Source organism: Mustelus asterias, chromosome 9, assembly GCF_964213995.1.
Source record: "Mustelus asterias chromosome 9, sMusAst1.hap1.1, whole genome shotgun sequence".
NCBI lineage: Eukaryota > Metazoa > Chordata > Chondrichthyes > Carcharhiniformes > Triakidae > Mustelus > Mustelus asterias.
In genome coordinates this window covers 36,381,657-36,400,416 of record NC_135809.1, presented here as the reverse complement: position 1 = coordinate 36,400,416, position 18,760 = coordinate 36,381,657, and the positions used below count along the sequence as shown (strand labels likewise).

At 45.9% G+C, this 18,760-nt stretch overlaps 1 protein-coding gene across 1 annotated transcript in view; it reads left to right on the top strand.

Annotated features, from left to right (window-relative positions):
• Positions 1-15,280: 15,280 nt before the first annotated feature.
• fam180a (family with sequence similarity 180 member A) overlaps positions 15,281-18,760 on the top strand; it is a 91,169-nt gene continuing 87,689 nt past the window's right edge. The window contains exon 1 of the mRNA XM_078219966.1: positions 15,281-15,450. Within this exon, the coding sequence (XP_078076092.1) occupies positions 15,375-15,450 (76 nt within the window). The 5' untranslated portion in view covers positions 15,281-15,374. The remainder of the gene's footprint in view (positions 15,451-18,760) is intronic.

Sequence of the window (18,760 nt, the reverse complement as noted above, 5' to 3'; positions counted from 1 at the left end):
GAAGCCTCTGGTTTCTCTCCTCCGCTCCATCAGTCATGTCATGATACCATTACTGTTGTGTCTTCACCCCAGCCACAGAACACATCAGAAGTCTCTGTGAAAGCCACAAAATAGTTCTTCTCCAAATTAAAAAAATCACACTGCACAATTCACAGAATTGTGGAATCATACAGTGTTGAAGGAAGCTATTTGGCTGGTGTCTGTGCTGACTCTTTCAGAAGCTATTCAATTATTTCCGGCCTCTTGATTTTTCCCAGTAACACTGCATTTTCTTTTCCTTTTTTGCAAGTCACTGCTTCCCTTTTAGTCTGTTCGTTCTGAACAAACTACAATGTGACAAAAGCTCCTCGTCTCCCCCTTGGTACTTTTGCCAATTGTTCTAAATTTTTGTTTTATTTTATGCGGGAATGATTGACCAGCTAATCATTTCGACTCTTCAGACCACATGCATTTAAGACTCAACTGTGTTCATTCCTGTGGCCAATGCATCCTGATCAGCTGCTCCTCCATAATGCAGCTGAAATCAGATGCAAACATGCGATTAATGCAGGCTTTTCTAATTCGGAGCAAAAATCCAAAAACACATCCACAAACCCAGGGTAGATTAATACCTGTGGTCTTGTTGATGCCGTGGGTAGCATCCATGTCTCTGAGCCAGAAGTTTCAGGTTCGAGTCCCACCCCCCAGGGCTTAATGGTCAAGGAAGGTGTGTTCATAATGCAGTCAACAGAGTTGGGTGCCAACCTGCAAATCATAGAATCCCTACAGTGCAGAAGGAAGCCATTTGGCCCATTATGCCTGCATCAACAATTCCCGCAACCCATGCATTTACCCCGCTAACCCCCTGGCACTAAGGGGCAATTTAGCATGACCAATTCACCTAACCCACACATATTTGGACTGTGGGAGGAAACCGGAGCATCCAGAGGAAACATACGCAAACACAGGTAGAGCTTGAAAATGTGCAAACTCCACACAGACAGTTACCCGAGGCTACCACTGTGAGGCAGCAGTGCAAACCACTGTGCTGCCATGCCACCTGTCCAATACGCCAATGGCTGGCAGTAAGAACAGGAGAGACTCCTGGTCAGCCATGCTTGTTGTAGAGTGGAACCCCTCAAGCCTCTGGCAACAGACTAGTGACCTGTTCTGGGAATTACTAACTATGGAAACAGACAAAAGCCTGCCTTAGCACGCCAGTAAATGAGGGAAGAGAATTTGGGGGTGGCTCAATCTCTAGCCACACAAATATCATAAATGACACTCAAGCAATAAGAGTGAAGTATAGAAAAAATATAGCCAGGCTCAAAATTCATAGTCACCCACTGTTTCATAGAGATGTGGATCAGAGGAGAGACAGTAATTATCCCGTTCTATGGCTTGTTACACAAATGATTCAGTTATTAGTGGTAATATGTGACTGTATCTGTACCATGCATTTCAGAAAACCAGGGTATCACTGCGGTGAGCTGGTGAAACTGATCTTGGCCAGTGGGGTAGAGACTGTACAAATTCATATAGATGGGGGCCTGAAGCCAAAATCATCAGCCTGCACTGTTAGTCATACCAATAATCCTCTGATTGAAGAACCACCAGATCAGTTTACGACTGCAATGTATTTTATATACCAGAATTTAGAAATAGAAAAGAGAAAAGGCTGTAAATACTCAGCAAATCTGGCAGCCTCTGTGGAGGGAGAAACAGAGATAATGGCGGGAATTTTACCGCCTTGCCTGCCCCGGAATCGGGGCGGGTGAGGCTCGCACTACAAAATTCTCCGTCAGCCTCGAGTGGGATTTTAGGAGGCCTTGTCCGAGTGAAGTTGTAAAAAAGCGGCCAGTTTGTTAAATTTTCTTGTCCCGTGGAAATGTATTTGGATGTGGAGAATGGGGGAGGATGTAGAAACTAGGGGGAGGGGGGGATTCATGTCAGGATGGCTGTCTGAGGCATTACATCTCTGTGGGTCCTTCCCAGGAGTGGACTGGGAACTGGGTCGGCTGCCCATTCCTCAGATGTGGGTGGCTAATTACAGTAATTATAACCCCAATCAATTATGACTCCAATTAATCCTGCTGGAGGAGAACCCCTGTCCACCCTTAGCCAGAGGTCGCCAGTTCATTGGGAGCAGCCACCCGGCAGTAAGCTGAGTGACCATTGGGGCTGGAGGCTCCATGCCCCAGTGATAGGGCCATGGATGACTGGTCTGCAGAGGGGTTTCCTTCCCAGCTTGATGGCTCGATCAGCCTTGGGCCTCTATATTTGATTATGTCAATGCTGGCAGCCAGCCTGACATCACTGCTGATTGAACCTTCAGCCTTTGGAACCTGCCCATCATCCTTGCACTAAACAGGGAAGCAACTAATTGGAAGGCCACCTCCCGGATGTTTGTGATGGCAAGCTTTTTACAACATTGGCAAGGTTTGGACTGTTATATGGGCCCAACACCCAATGGAGAAGCATCATTAGAAGTAGTTGACTGTTCAAGTTCTACACATGGGTCATGGGACTGAAGCGATCTTCCTCTCCTATTGGTCTCATTCTGTTAGGGGGCTGCCAATGCCTGTTGTGGCTTCAAACATGGCATGGTGCTTTGAAGGGAAAGGCATGTAACAAATTCTCAGCCACCATCACCCCTCACACCTCTAATTCCTTCAGATACTGTGAACCATTTGATACCAAATCTTCACTTACACAATCTAATTTCCCTGGTTGAAAGGATCCGAGTTGAAAGTGAAGTGTGATGTGTTGTAAGGAGTTGAGCTCAGGTAGAAAATCTGAGGCAGAAAAATATTGGAGCAGGAGGCCCCTGATAAAGCCTATGGAGGGGTTCAGTTCAAATCCACCCCCTTCACCTTATTCTTCACCATTACCCTCCTTGTCTTCCCCATTCTCATCGAAGTGCATAAGAAAGTATCTGTGTCTCTACTGTTCCTCCTCCTCCTCATCATCATCATCACTTTCCACTTCTTCAATCTCCTGTACTTCCTGATGGATCTACAGACAAATAAGGTACAAGTTAAGAATAAGTGAATATTGCCTTTATTGAATTATGGAGACCGAGAAAAGGTGGATGCTTGTGTTTCTGTGATGATTTGAAAGAGTGGGGCAGAAACTTTCTAGGTGTTCAGTCACTCACTTTGCGCCAGCACCGTATCTCCATCATTATCACTGCGGTCCCATGGTAAGAGTTAATTCCACTCCATGGCTGTCACCTTATATGGTGTGAAACATTTCTGAATGTGGAAGACCCATCTGATGCCAATGTCTTCTGCAAGAAGATTGAATAAATTAGATGAACAGAGTGATGAACATAGTGTATCTGGTGTTGTTAAAACTCTTACTTAATTCCTGTCACAGGAGATTGGTAGATACATTGTAAGATTCTGAATTAATCCTTCTAGAGTTGGATGTAGGTGTCACTTGGCCAGCATTCATTGTCCATCCTTAATTACCCTTGAACTGAATGGCTTGTTAGGCTATTTAGAGGACATTTAAGAGTCAGCCACTTTGCTGTGGCTCTGGAGTCACATATAGGCCAGATTAGGTAAAGACAGCAAACCTTCTTTCCTAAAGGACATTAGTGAACCAGATGGAACCAGTTACACAGTTTTCATTTTTAGATGATGAGGAGATGTTGGTGCCGTTGCCACGGTTCCCAAGGAATTAAAGGGGGAGTGATTGTGTTATCTTGTCTTCTCTGGTAAGATCATTGAACTTTTTCTGGCACTTAATTGAAAAGCTGGGCATGTTAGCGTCAATTCTGCCCACACACTGGGGGCGATTCTACCAAAAGTGCTGAATTGGTGAGTAAACTCTTCTAGATCACGACTGTTTTTTCAGTGCAGCTTTAGACCTGAATCTCCCCACTCTGTACAATGCAGAGATCACAATTGTGAATCTCATTAAAAACCCAGGGAGAGCGGGGCCTACTTGCGCCGGAGGCTGACAATTCTGGAACTCTGCGCATGTGCAGTGGCCCCAATCTGTCAGACTCCCAGTTTGCTAGCCAGCTCAATCGCTGGCCAGCCTGGGACGCCTGCAGTGCTTCCCCTCCAGCCCCACCCACCCCCCCATGGCCCGATCGCGGCCCCCCACAACAATTCTCAGGCCAGCCCTGAACCCCTTGCCCTGGAGCACCCCGATGTCCAGTCCACCTCCCCCAGCAGTGGTGATCCCTCCACCCCCCACACTGCGGCAGACCCCCCTCCCCACTGACCCCCCGGCAGACCACCCCTACCCCCAGCCTGCCCAGTTGCTGGCTTCCCTCCAGCCCAGACCAATCACCATGCAGAGTGGCAGTGGAATCCCCCCCACCCCCACTGATCGCCCCTCAGCCCTGCCTATAATAGGCTCTGCCCCCTTGGCACTACCCGATGCCTGGTGGGCGGTGACAAGGTGCCCCCTGGGAATGGGCACTTTGCCCCTTGGGCAGTGCCGGGGGCACAGGCTGGCACTGCCAGGATGCCCATCCCCAGGGGGCACCACATCCTTCGCCGCCCAACCTCCTGGAGGGCCCCGATTGCCCCCCTTCATTCCGGCGAGGTCTCCTGCTCGTTCCCCAAACGTGAGGAGCTACTCTAAGCCCTGTCAGAATGAAGTACTCCTGGCTGGGTGGGAGATGCTATCAGGCCCAGCAAGTTCCATGCTTGCTCTCCACATCAGGGCCTGATAATCACAGGCAAAATATATTTAAACTACATTAAAAAAGATTCAAATGACTTACCTCTCTTTCCACTGGTTTCCACCACGGTCTCGACTGCGACTGTTCTCCGGCTCTGGGAGATGCACATACGTTCCTGGCGCATGCGCTAATCCCGTGAAATGGCCGACACACGATTCTCCTGATCAGACCCGCCAGAAAAGTCGCAATGGAAGAATCGGGCCCACTATGAGTGATCTCTTTGGAAAGCTTTCTGAAATGGACTCCCAGTACTTTGTCTCTCCTCTGTTCTATTTGCAGGTTCAACTCTGAAAATATGGTAACTGCGTCCAGGCCTCTGTTTGACATCAATTATCTTCTTTGCCTGCAACTGCCAGATTCTCTTGTGTTTGTATAAAATGACATAAAATAATGAAACAGTCAGTCAGGTTAACTGACAGCTAACTTAATGAGCCAAGCACTTTTCTCTTTACCTGCTGTTCCTTCCAACCCACTGTTGCAATCTTCAACCAGAATCTGCCCTTGGAAGTTGCATTCTAATTTTCAAATAGGACAAGGCGGATGTGGAAATTATGGGCCTGATTTTCCCATTGCGACCCGCAACTTTTCTGGCGGGTCCGGTCAGGAGAATCGCGTGTTGGCCATTTCGCGGGATTCGCACATGCGCCGGGAATGCATGTGCGTCTCCCACAGCAGGAGAACAGTCGCAGTTGAGATAGCATCTCTCACCCCACCAGGGGCCCCGATTGCCCCCTCTTCATTCCGGCGGGATCTCCCACTAAAACTCGTCTGTTCCGAAAGCTAGTTGCTTTTGCTACCAAATAAACCTGTTGGACTTTAACCTGGTGTTGTTAGACTTCTTACTGAATTTAGCAAGCTGCCAGGCCTGGAAATTGCTCAATACTGCTTCCTGACTAATGGAAAATCCCTAAAGGTGGGATTTTCCAGCACCACACAGTGGGTTTCCCTGCAACGGATGCAGTGAGCCATTGATCCCTGGCAGGATCTTCCTCCAAAGTCTGCGTGCATGTGTGTGGCTGACTGACACTGCCACTAGGGAATCTGCCACGGGGAGTTAACTTTGGTGGGACCAGAAGATCCCATTGTCAGGAAGAATCAGAAAATCCCACGCTGTGAATATCATTGATTTAATCTATCCATGTGGCCTCAGAAACTCCATGATACGAGCAGAAATGGCCCAGATGCATCTGTCTTCATAAAGATGAATTGAAGATTACTTTAAAATAGGAGAGGGAACAGAAAAGGCAAACTAAAAATATTAGCATGACTGAAAGTTGTTAAGCCACCTGGTCCAGATGGAATACATCCTAGGTTGCTGGAAGGAGCAAAAGTAGAAGTAGAAATGGCATTGGCCACAATCTTTAAACCGTCATTAGCTACAAGATTAGTGCCAGAGGACTGGAGTTGAATGATTTATTTCATGAGGTAACTAAGAAGGTTAATCAGGGTAGTGAACTTTTGGAAGATACATGACAAAGTGCTACACTGAAGGCCTGTGAAGACGATGGAAGTCCATGAAATTAAGGAGAAAGTGGCATTATGGATACAAAGCCTGGTTCAGTGGCTGGAAGAGGAGCTTGGTGGAGGATGGATTCTTTTCAGAATGGGAGATGGTGTTCACTAGGCATCATTTCTGGGTCCAGTACTGTTGCAGCATTAATAAACACTCAGAGAAAATCTAGGTAGGGGTGCCGGGAGCAGTTTTATAACGTTTGGAGATACAAACTTGGCAACATAGTGATGACGATAATTATAGTGTGGAATTTTACCACCCCTCCCATTGGTAGGATTTTCCAGTTCCACTGAGGTCAGCAGGCCTTTGACTCGCTGCATTTTAGGCCCCACCCCCTGCTGGACTGGAGTTGTAAAATTCCATCCATAGACTTCAAGATGATAGACTGGAAGGTAAAATGAGCAGAAACATGGTAGATAGAGTTCACTGAGGAGAAGACTTACATGGAAAGACGATAAACAATAAATGATACAAATCTGAAGTGCCAATGAGCAGAGAAACCTTAATGTCCAAACATACAAATCCTTAAATGTCCCAGGGAAAGTTGATACATGGTTTTAAAATAATAAAATTGGGTTACCTGAGGCGTCTTGACAAACACATGAATAGGATGGGAATAGAGGGATAAGGTCCCCAGAAGAGTAGGGGTTTTAGTTCAGTCAGGCAGCATGGTCAGTGCAGGCTTGGAGGGCCGAAGGGCCTGTTCCTGCGCTGTAATTTTCTTTGTCCTCTGTTCTTTGAGTTTATAAATAGAGAAGTAGAAAATAAAAGTAGAGCGATTATGCTAGAACTTTATAGATCACTGGCTAGGCCTCAGCTGGACTATTGTGAACGAATGAAGGCACCCACACTTCAGGAAAGTTCCAAGGTCTTGGAAAGGACACACAGAATGATTACAAAATGTTACCAGCATTGAAGTATTTCAGTTCTGAGCGGGGGTTAGGATTGGTCTGCTTGGAGCAAAGGAGTTATAGATAGGCTGGAAAATTGGGCGGAGAGGTGGCAGATGGAATTTAATCCGGATAAATGCGAAGTGATGCATTTTGGAAGAAATAATGTAGGGAGGAGTTATGCAATAAATGGCAGAGTCATCAGGAGTATAGAAACACAGAGGGACCTAGGTGTGCAAGTCCACAAATCCTTGAAGGTGGCAACACAGGTGGAGAAGGTGGTGAAGAAGGCATATGGTATGCTTGCCTTTATAGGACGGGGTATAGAGTATAAAAGCTGGAGTCTGATGATGCAGCTGTATAGAACGCTGGTTAGGCCGCATTTGGAGTACTGCGTCCAGTTCTGGTCGCCGCACTACCAGAAGGACGTGGAGGCATTGGAGAGAGTGCAGAGAAGGTTTACCAGGATGTTGCCTGGTATGGAGGGTCTTAGCTATGAGGAGAGATTGGGTAGACTGGGGTTGTTCTCCTTGGAAAGACGGAGAATGAGGGGAGATCTAATAGAGGTATACAAGATTATGAAGGGTATAGATAGGGTGAACAGTGGGAAGCTTTTTCCCAGGTCGGAGGTGACGATCACGAGGGGTCACGGGCTCAAGCTGAGAGGGGCGAAGTATAACTCAGACATCAGAGGGACGTTTTTTACACAGAGGGTGGTGGGGGCCTGGAATGCGCTGCCAAGTAGGGTGGTGGAGGCAGGCACGCTGACATCGTTTAAGACTTACCTGGATAGTCACATGAGCAGCCTGGGAATGGAGGGATACAAACGATTGGTCTAGTTGGACCAAGGAGCGGCACAGGCTTGGAGGGCCGAAGGGCCTGTTTCCTGTGCTGTACTGTTCTTTGTTGTTCTTTGAGTTGAAGCGGTGACCTAACAGAGATTTTCAAGATGCTGAGAGGTTTTGACAGAGTAAATAGAGATGGACTGTTCCTGCTAGTAAGTTCCCTCTAATAACCAGAGATTATACATTTAAACTGCAAAAGAACTAAGTGGAGGTAAGGGGAAATTCTTCTGCTTAGAAAATTGTCAGTGCCTGGAAATTCTCCCTCAAATGACGGGGGAAGCTGATTCAAAAGCTACGTTTAAGGGGAGATGTTGCACAGTACTAATGGATTCAGAACTTACAGGATTATAGACAAAAATCATGAGTGTAGGCCCAAGAACAACTGCTCTTACAGAGTTAGCATATGCATGATAAGCTGAATGGCCTTCTCCTGTGGTATAGTTTCTACGATCTTATGTTTAAAAAGAATGGATACCCTTAACTAATGTATCTTATTCATGTGCTGAAACTGGGTCTTTTCATTATGCTGAAGAAAGAGACTTTTTGTCAAAGTTTTTTATGTTGCACTCATCAGGACAATTTGCAAAAACTACCAATGTCAGGGGAAAAGAAGACATTTATGCTATATAAGAAGAGAGTGATGATTGGTTGGCAAGTGGATTCTGACTTGTAGAGGCATTGCCATGGAGAATGCACCAGTTGATAGAGATGAACAGTTAACTGCCAAACATTATTTGAAATTTAGATCAGGCAGCTTGACTCTGATCAGTCAAGACATTGCCTGAGGAATGAACCAGCAAATGGCAGTCATTTATTTTGTTGAGCTAAAACAGGCAAAGTGTGTTTATATGTTTTTTTTCTGCAAAGAATAGAGCCCTGCGTTCTAACATACATAGCTTCCAGAAGCCACATTGCAAGCCTGACTGACAATCTTAAATTGGTTGTCAGCTGTAGACCGAGTGGTCACGTGACACCATGATGACATGGGTGCTTAAGAGGCCACATGATAGGAGCGTGGGAGTTCTCCCAGAGTTGGGGCAGAATACAAGCATGGAGTAGCTGCGCAGCTAGTTAATAAAATATCACTTGTTACAAGTCCTCGGGCACAAGTCTTTAGGAACCCAGCACCTCTACATCAGGGTAATTCTTAGTACATCGAGGATTATTTAGCAAGTTGTGTTCAATCACGGAATTACATCTAATGTTGGACATTGTGTTTTGAGTTTTGCAGGCACGGGCTGGCTGGGTACAGTCTATGCCTTGCCCATTGTGCACAGCTGAAAGGACATGCTGTTTGATATGATCCGCCAGCCTGTGGGACATACAGTTTACATACCTATCATCACACTGGCACTGAGTTTCATTGACCACTTTACTCATTTGTGTCATAGGCAGAACATCTTTTTGGCTTGATACCAGCATCCTGTAGCAGCGAATATTGCTTATGTGGCGACTGCATAGTAGCAGCATGGAACAACTAGCTTCACCTGTTGCTCAAATCTTTGAGGTTTTTCCATACAGTATAAATATGTTGACCGGAATCTTATCACTGTTCACACTGGTGGGATTTTCCTATCCTGCTGTAGTGAACGGAGATTTGGCTGGCCAACAAACTCTCCAACCTCGCTGTAGTGGGAGCATGTCATGGATGGCAGGTACGTCATGTCCATTGTGTCCCTTGACATTGGTATTTTCTTGTGAATTGTCTTCATGAGTGCAAGACAAAATGTTTTCACAAAAATCATCTCTTTATTCAGCAGTACTCAAGTTCTGTTCGACCAGATGGCTATTTCCAAATGGTGGACATTGTGCTAGTTATTGGGTTAAAGTTGGGTAGCCAGAGATGGCATCCGAGGATGGATAAACTGGCAGGCAATACTGGAATTGCAGAGGTATTTGCCTGTTCTCAGTTCACATTTCCATAGTAATGGGGTTAGGTGAGTTGAGGCTCTAAGATAGGGCATGGAGATTAGATTCCCATCCTACTCCCCATTTTCCACTTGTATGTTACAGATCCCCTGTCATTGGACTCCAGTTTTCCGAGAAAATCAAGTGAATTGTGGAATTCAGTTAATCCTAAAATACTGGAATAATTTTTAAGTATGATGTAATAAAGAAAGAATGTAACATAGCCAGCTGCGGTAAAACAAGAGCTTTAGTCATTATTGATGTTTACTCAGTGTTATTGTTCAGTCATGCATTGGTTTTTGAATTGCCAGGTTTTTTTCAAAGCATTTTATTAGCTTTTGCTATTTGTAAGGTTGACTTGTTTGGGTGCTGCAATTATCCCTGAGCCTTGAGGGATCACCCAAAAAATATTAACAACAGTGCTGATTATGCTGGATGCGGTATTGTGTCAGGATTTAACAGATGTTGTCTTGGGACAAAGAACAAAGAACAATACAGCACAGGAACAGGCCCTTCGGCCCTCCAAGCCCGCGCCGCTCCCCGGTCCAGGATTGAATCCTGAATCCAGGATTCCCCGCCCAATTTTCCAGCCTATCTACATACCAATATCCTATCCACCGAGCTGTCCCTCACAGCTATGATGCTTTGTTCATCACAACCTATTAACTCACCCCCACCCCCCCATTCCAGACCATGTGATCTCCAGGGAGAGGCGAAAACCCAGAGTGAAAACCCCAGGGCCAATATGGGGAAAAAGAATCTGGGAAATTCCTCTCCGACCCCCTGAGGCGATCGAAACGAGTCCAGGAGATCACAATGGCCCTGATCGGAAAATGCTTCCCAACCCTAGTCATTTCCACTTCCATGAACACCATATGAATTCCCTGCCCCCGAGACAGGTTCCCAACTATCCGCAGTCTCGCTCTGTACTGGCACCAGCAAGATGATCATAGAATGAAGCCTTGAAACGAGAAACAAGGAACAATTAGCCCGCGCCGCTCCCTAGTCCAAACTAGACCACTCTTTTGTATCCCTCCATTCCCACTCCGTTCATATAGCTGTCTAGATAAGTCTTAAACGTTCCCAGTGTGTCCGCCTCCACCACCTTGCCCGGCAACACATTCCAGGCCCCCACGACCCTCTGTGTGAAATATGTCCTTCTGATATCTGTGTTAAACCTCCCCCCCTTCACCTTGAACCTATGACCCCTTGTGAACGTCACCACCGACCCGGGGAAAAGCTTCCCACCGTTCACCCTATCTATGCCTTTCATAATTTTATACACCTCTATTAAGTCTCCCCTCATCCTCCGTCTTTCCAAGGAGAACAACCCCAGTTTCCCCAATCTCTCCTCATAACCAAGCCCCTCCATACCAGGCAACATCCTGGTAAACCTCCTCTGTACTCTCTCCAAAGCCTCCACGTCCTTCTGGTAGTGTGGCGACCAGAACTGGACGCAGTATTCCAAATGCGGCCGAACCAACGTTCTATACATCGGCAACATCAGACCCCAACTCTTATACTCTATGCCCCGTCCTATAAAGGCAAGCATGCCATATGCCTTCTTCACCACCTTCTCCACCTGTGACGTCACCTTCAAAGATCTGTGGACTTGCACACCCAGGTCCCTCTGCGACTCTACACCCTTTATGGTTCTGCCATTTATCGTGTAGCTCCTCCCTACATTATTCCCACCAAAATGCATCACTTCGCATTTATCAGGATTGAACTCCATCTGCCATTTCCTTGCCCAAATTTCCAGCCTATCTATATCCTTCTGTAGCCTCTGACAATGTTCCTCACTATCTGCAAGTCCTGCCAGTTTTGTGTCGTCCGCAAACTTACTGATCACCCCAGTTACTCCTTCTTCCAGATCATTTATATAAATCACAAACAGCAGAGGTCCCAATACAGAGCCCTGCGGAACACCACTAGTCACAGGCCTCCAGCCGGAAAAAGACCCTTCCACTACCACCCTCTGTCTTCTATGACCAAGCCAGTTCTCCACCCATCTAGCCACCTCCCCCTTTATCCCATGGGATCCAACCTTTTTCACTAGCCTACCATGAGGGACTTTGTCAAACGCTTTACTAAAGTCCATATAGACAACATCCACGGCCCTTCCTTCGTCAACCATTTTGGTCACTTCTTCAAAAAACACCACCAGGTTAGTGAGGCATGACCTCCCTCTCACAAAACCATGTTGACTATCGTTAATGAGTTTATTCCTTTCTAAATGCGCATACATCCTATCTCTAAGAATCTTCTCCAACAACTTCCCCACCACGGACGTCAAGCTCACCGGCCTATAATTACCCGGGTTATCCTTCCTACCCTTCTTAAATAACGGGACCACATTGGCTATCCTCCAATCCTCTGGGACCTCACCTGCGTCCAGTGACGAGACAAAGATTTGCGTCAGAGGCCCAACGATTTCACCTCTCGTCTCCCTGAGCAGCCTTGGAAAGATTCCATCAGGCCCTGGGGATTTGTCAGTCTTTATATTCTCTAACAAACCTAACACTTCCTCCTTTGTAATGGAGATTTTCTCCAACGGTTCAACACTCCCCTCCGAGACACTCCCAGTCAACACATCCCTCTCCTTTGTGAATACCGACGCAAAGTATTCATTTAGGATCTCCCCTACTTCTTTGGGCTCCAAGCATAAGTCCCCACTTTTGTCCCTGAGAGGTCCGATTTTTTCCCTAACAACCCTTTTGTTCCTAACATATGAATAAAATGCCTTGGGATTCTCCTTAATCCTGTCTGCCAAGAACATTTCGTGACCCCTTTTTGCTCTTCTAATTCCCCGTTTGAGTACTTTCCTACTTTCATTGTACTCCTCCAGAGCTCCCTCCGTTTTTAGCTGCTTGGACCTAACATACGCCTCTCTTTTCCTTTTGACCAGTCCCTCAATTTCCCTGGTTATCCACGGTTCTCTAATCCTACCCTTCCTATCCTTCTTTTTTACAGACACATGCTTGTCCTGTAGCCCTAACAACCGTTCCTTAAAAGACTGCCACATACCAGATGTGGATTTACCCTCAATGTTCAATACTCGTGGGATGTAATGGATATTGGTCTAACATTTTACACCATCAGTACCCCCCACCTGCTCCGTCCCACCCATTCCTGGAGGTGCTTTGACATGCCATTGTCTAACCACCCTTGCCCAGCCCTACGGTTGAGAGAGGCATCAGGTAGCTACTCATCAATGGGTCAATGGAAGCCCTGTAGTGGCCAATTAATGGCATTGTGGCTGGGTTGGGGGTGTGCCTCCTGTTTAGGCACTCTGTACCCATTGGAGGCCATCCCTACAGGCTATTGCCTGCCCTGGTTTCCCCTCTCCACTCTGATTCCCGCAGCAAGTGAGACAGCAACATGTCAATATGGGTCCTCTGGATTTAAGGAACTGAGATTACTTTGAGTTCCTAAAATAATTGGGTGGGATTTTCTGGCTGTTCCCACTGGCAGGATCTTCCACCCTCCCCCCCGCTGACAGATGCGTGTTCCCCAGAGGCAGAGGGTGTGAACAACAGGATACCCCATGGACAGAGACCCATGGCTGCAAAACATGCCATGGATGGCAGGATAGGGCAGGGAGTGGGGGAGGGGGTGCAGGGTTGGGGGGGGCGGTGCGTCGGAACATTTCACCTCTATGAATTTTGCCATTTTGTTATGGCCATTCTCCTGATCACTGGGATTGAAGTTCACAAAACTTCCCAAATTGGAAGTTTTTGCCTCAGGCACGTAAGACTGTCTGTTGGGCTGCTCCTTGTTATTGTTAGCTTTTGTGTGGTTTAATTGCCTGAGAAATTAAGATGTGCTGAGGAACTGTGCTCATTCCAAAGGATTTCTGAAACCATACTGCCTGTTTTCAAAGAAAGACCGCCTTCTTGTGAAGTTGACTTGTTCCCAGAATGTGCTTATAAAATGAAGTATTCATTTTTTTTTCTCAGTGGGATCAGAAGTAGGAATCCAGAATAATTTATGCCTCTGTCCCCATTCTAGGTCAATTCTGATGTCAGCTGGGATTGTTCAACTCAGCAAACTCTTGTTCAAGTATAAACAACAAAAGCTGAAAAAAATCATCAGGCCTGGCAGCATCTGTGCAGCGAGAAACAGCATTAGCATTTCAAGTCTAATATGACCCTTCTATTGAATGGCTAGTTCAAAATTGGTCCTCAATGTACCCACTTTTCAGGTGATAAGCAAGTACTGAAAAGCCCTATAAAACATGTGACATAAAATTCTTATTCCATTGTCAGGAAGCGCATGGTGGCACATGGTTAGCACCACTGCCTCACAGTGCCAGAGACCCAGTTTCAATTCTGGCTTTGGGTGATGGTGTGGAGTTTGCACGTTCTCCCTGTGTCTGCGTGGGTTTCCTCCGGGTGCTCTGGTTTCCTCCCACAGTCCAAAGATGTGCGGGTTAGGTTGATTGGCCAGGCTAAATTGACCCTAGTGTCAGGGGGATTAGCAGGGTAAATACGTGGGACTATGAGGATAGGGTCTGGGTAGGATTGTTGTCGGTGTAGGCTTGATGTGCTGAATGGCCTCTTCTGCACTGTAGGGATTCTATGATTACATATGCCAAATTGGTCCTACTGACTGAAAGTTATCCAGGAAGCATTCTTGAAAGAGCATTAAGTCTATTTTCTATGTCGCATCCAGGGACTAATAATCATAGTGCACAATATTTTAGATCACTTTCCCATATCCGATCACAGAAATTCTGGACAGGTAGAGATTGTGCACTATGATTATAGTCATGTCGGACTACACCCACGTCTTATAGTTAGGGCTGTGGGAATCATAGAATCCCCAAAGTGCAGAACGAGGCCATTCGGCCCATTGAGTCTGCACCAACAACAATCCCAAGAATGGAGGCTGAATGGAAAGAGTTCGGGATGGCATTGCCAGAAAGGTGGGGTGCCACCGATCCACTGCAGCAGTTTGGGCAAAAGAGGAGGGGGGCAAGATTAGAAGCTCAAGCAATACACAAGAGCTAGAAAAATCCATATAATGTTGAAGCAGGGGTGAAGAAGTCAATTTTCAAGGTGGGAAGGTATATTGCAAGGTTGAAAAGATATTCAGAAGAAACTCACACATTTGGTTTATCAGAAATCGAATCATTACATACCATCACCAGGATCTGGAATGATCTATTTACACATGGTATATGAACACTATTATAAGTTGCCTGCAAAGGTTAGTGTAATAATCTGTTAAATACATGCAAAAGTAACTGCTGTAGGTGTTACTGCATTGTATGAAAGTGTCTGTGTGTGTGAAAGAGAGGGAGTGAGGGAGAGCAGCTGTTTGACTGAGTGTCAACATGCATACGTATTGCAGCCTGCTGATGTGTACCAGATGTTTTTGAGGGTCAAGGCACGCTTACAGTGATCCAGTACAGTCGATGCACAAGGAGCTTCTAAGAGACTTCCAGACACACCAGAGCTGAATAGTATTCTCATATATTACTAGCAAGAAGTTACTTTGATTCAAGCTCATACATTATTTGACCCCTTGGGAAAATGCAGGGAAAAGCTCTGATCCTGCTGATATTTTCCACCAATGTTTGTGCAACTGCCCTTCCCAAGAGGAATAAAGGTAAGAGCAGTGGAGATATCATTAACAAAATTGATTTGAATGACAAAAGGAAAGGTTTGTCAAACCCATGTGATTATACTGTGGAAAAACGTGCCCAAAGGAGATGTTTCAGGAGTGGAGCTTGTCTGAGGCAATCGTCTAAAATGGGAAATAGTGAATTATGTTTGACATTATGCTTAATATTTTTGACAAATAGCAAACAGAATACAAAACAGGATGTCGATATCTCCTCACATTCAAGACAAATTTCACTCCTGTTGCATTTGTTTTGTGTTGTACATGTGAACTCCTGTGTGTGTGTGTTTTTCATTTCTATATCTACTTGTATATTTGTGTTGGTGTCTATTTGTGTGTCTGTGTGTGTGTCTGTATGCGTGTGCATGTGTGTGCGTGTGTGTGTGTTCCGTCTGCGCCCATAGCCCAGGTAGATCTTGACATTGTGCCACAGTGTAAAACAGGCGATGATGAGTTTTAAACCTTTCGCAATTTTTATTTTCATTGAAGGGAGAGGGGAACATTTTACTGGCGACTGATCACTGAAACCTTTAAGCAGACTTCAGCGCCTGATTACTGGACGTGCTGCTGAGCACGAGATAGCATTAGGCTGCGTAGCAGGGCAGCACGGTGGCACAGTGGTTAGCACTGCTGCCTCATAGCGCCAGGGACCTGGGTTCAATTCCCGGCTTGGGTTACTGTCTGTGCGTAGTCTGCATGTTCTCTCCGTCTCTGCGTGGGTTTCCTCCGGTTGCTCTGGTTTCCTCCCACAGTCTGAAAGATGAGCTGATTAGATGCATTGACCCGAACAGACGCTGGACTGTGGTGACTAGGGGAATTGCAGTGTTAATGTAAGCGTTACTTGTGACTAATAAATAAACTTTAAGGTGGTTTGGTCATTGTATTCTGCGAAGAATATCACAGTGTTAACAATGGACTGGGAGAGCATTTCATATGTACCAAAAAACTGTAATTACTACTCTGAGGTTCCTCTACATGTGAAAATCAAGCAGTGATACACCATTATCTGTGTGCTTATTAAGTGTTTTCTATGAAATTGTAGGATAAAGATATAAGTGAACCGTTATTAATTTTTGAAAGGATATAGCAGGCTCCTTAAAGGTCCTTCCACAGCACAACAGTCCTGTTGTGAAGAATTTCATCAGCCTTTTCCTTCTTGGCTCTGAAGATAACAGCAGGATGCCTCTTTGTGAGAGCAGCTTGCTGCATAACACATGCATGAACAGACACGGGGGAAGTGTGTAGGCAATATGTGGTGGGTACTTGCGCACAGATGCCCTGTGCTTATTTTTCTTTGTGATCAACTGCAGTCCCAGTCAAAGATAAAGTTAAAGTTTATTTATTATTGTCACAAGTAGGCTTACATTAACACTGCAATGAAGTTACTATGAAAATCCCCTAGTCACCACACTCCAGCACCTGTTCAGGTACACTGAGGGAGAATTTAGCATGGCCAATGCACCTAACCAGCATGTCTTTCGAACTGTGGGAGGAAACCCACACAGATACGGGGAGAACATGCAGACTCAGCACTGACAGTGACCCAAGCTGGGAATCGAACCCAGGTCCCTGGCGCTGTGAGACAGCAGCGCTAACCACTGCACCACCGTGCCACCCAGATGTCAGGCATTGTGACAGTGAGTCACTAATATGAAAGGCCTGGGAGTGCAGGCTTGGATTGCACTACTGCTGGGCTGAAACAGCAAAGAAACTTTTGTCAGTTCTGTTCCTCAGTAGAGGATCACTTGCACACGTCTGCTTCGTGAGTTTAATGAAAAAGGTCTCCACTGTTTTTAGATAGGTAAGACCAAATGCTGAGACCCACCTTTAATTTTCTTTGTACTCCTTCCATTAAACTTTCGTCCCGTCAGTAGTTCCAATGTTTTGAATAGATTTAACTGCCACTTGTCTGCAAGTCAAATGTTCCTTCTGGGAATGGATACTATTGCATAATCCTGGTCCAAGAATTCTTGAGAAAAACAAGTGATGGTGAAGTATCTGCCAGCTGGGTCTTTATGTCACCATGTGGAAAGTCCATTGACGTCTCCTCCCTTTCAAACAAACTTAAGTCCCGTGGGAAGTTGGTCGCAGCAGACAGTAATTGCGTGTGGGAATGTGAATCAGAGGCCAAAATTCATTCAATGCGTTGCCACATTTTTAAAAATGCTCTTTTAAACATTCCTAGGATACAAACATTGCTGGCAAGGCCAGCATTTGTGGCCCATCCCTAATTGTGCTTGAGGAGGTGATAGTGAGCCGCCATCTTGAACTGCTACAATAGGTACACCCATAGTGCTGTTGGGGAGGGAGTTCCAGCTTTTTGACCCAGTGACATTGGAGGAATGGCAATATAGTTCCAAGTCAGGATGGTGTGTCACTTAGAATCATAGAATCCTGCAGTGCAGAAAGAGGCCATTCGGCCCATCGAGTCTGCACCAACCACAATCCCACCCAGGCCCTATCCACATATTCCTACATACTTACCCACTAACCTCTCTAACCTATGCATCCCAGGACACTAAGGGGCAACTTAGAATGACCAAACTTTGAGGGGTACTGGCGGGTGGTGGTATTCTCATGCAACTGTTGCCCTTGTTCTTCTAGGTGGTAGAGATTGTGGATTTGGTACTGTCAAAGGAGTCTTGGTGAGTTGCTGTAGTGAATCTTGTATACGGTACACACTGCTGCCGCTTAGTATCGGTGGTGGCGGGAGCAATGTTTAAGGTGGTTGACAGGGTGCTGATCAAGCAGGCTTCTTTTGTTCTGGATGGTGCCACGTTTTTTGAGTGTTCTTGGAGTTGCACTCATCCAGGCAAGTAGATAACATTCACATTCGTAACTCAAGTCCTGTAGATGGTGGAGAGAGTTTGGAGAGTCAAGGAGTGAGTTAGTCACCACAGACTTCCCAGTCTCTGACCTGCCCTTGTAGCCAAAGTATTCATAAGGTTGGTCCAATGGAAATTTTCAGGATGTTGATGTTGAGGATTCATTGATAGTAATGTCAGAGTGAGATGATTAGATTCTCTCTTCTTGGAGATGGTCACAGCCTGACACTTGTGCTGTGTGAGTGCTACTTGCCACTTATCAGTGCAAGCATGAATAATGTCCAGGCCTTGCTGCATATGGACACTGCTTCAGCATCTAAGGAAACGTGAATAGTACTGAACATCGTGCAATCATCCCCACCACTGATCCTATGATGAAGCGAAGGTCATTAATGAAACAACTGAAGATGGTTGGGCCAAGGACACAACTCTGAGGAACTCCTGCAGTGATATTCTGGGACTGAGATGAC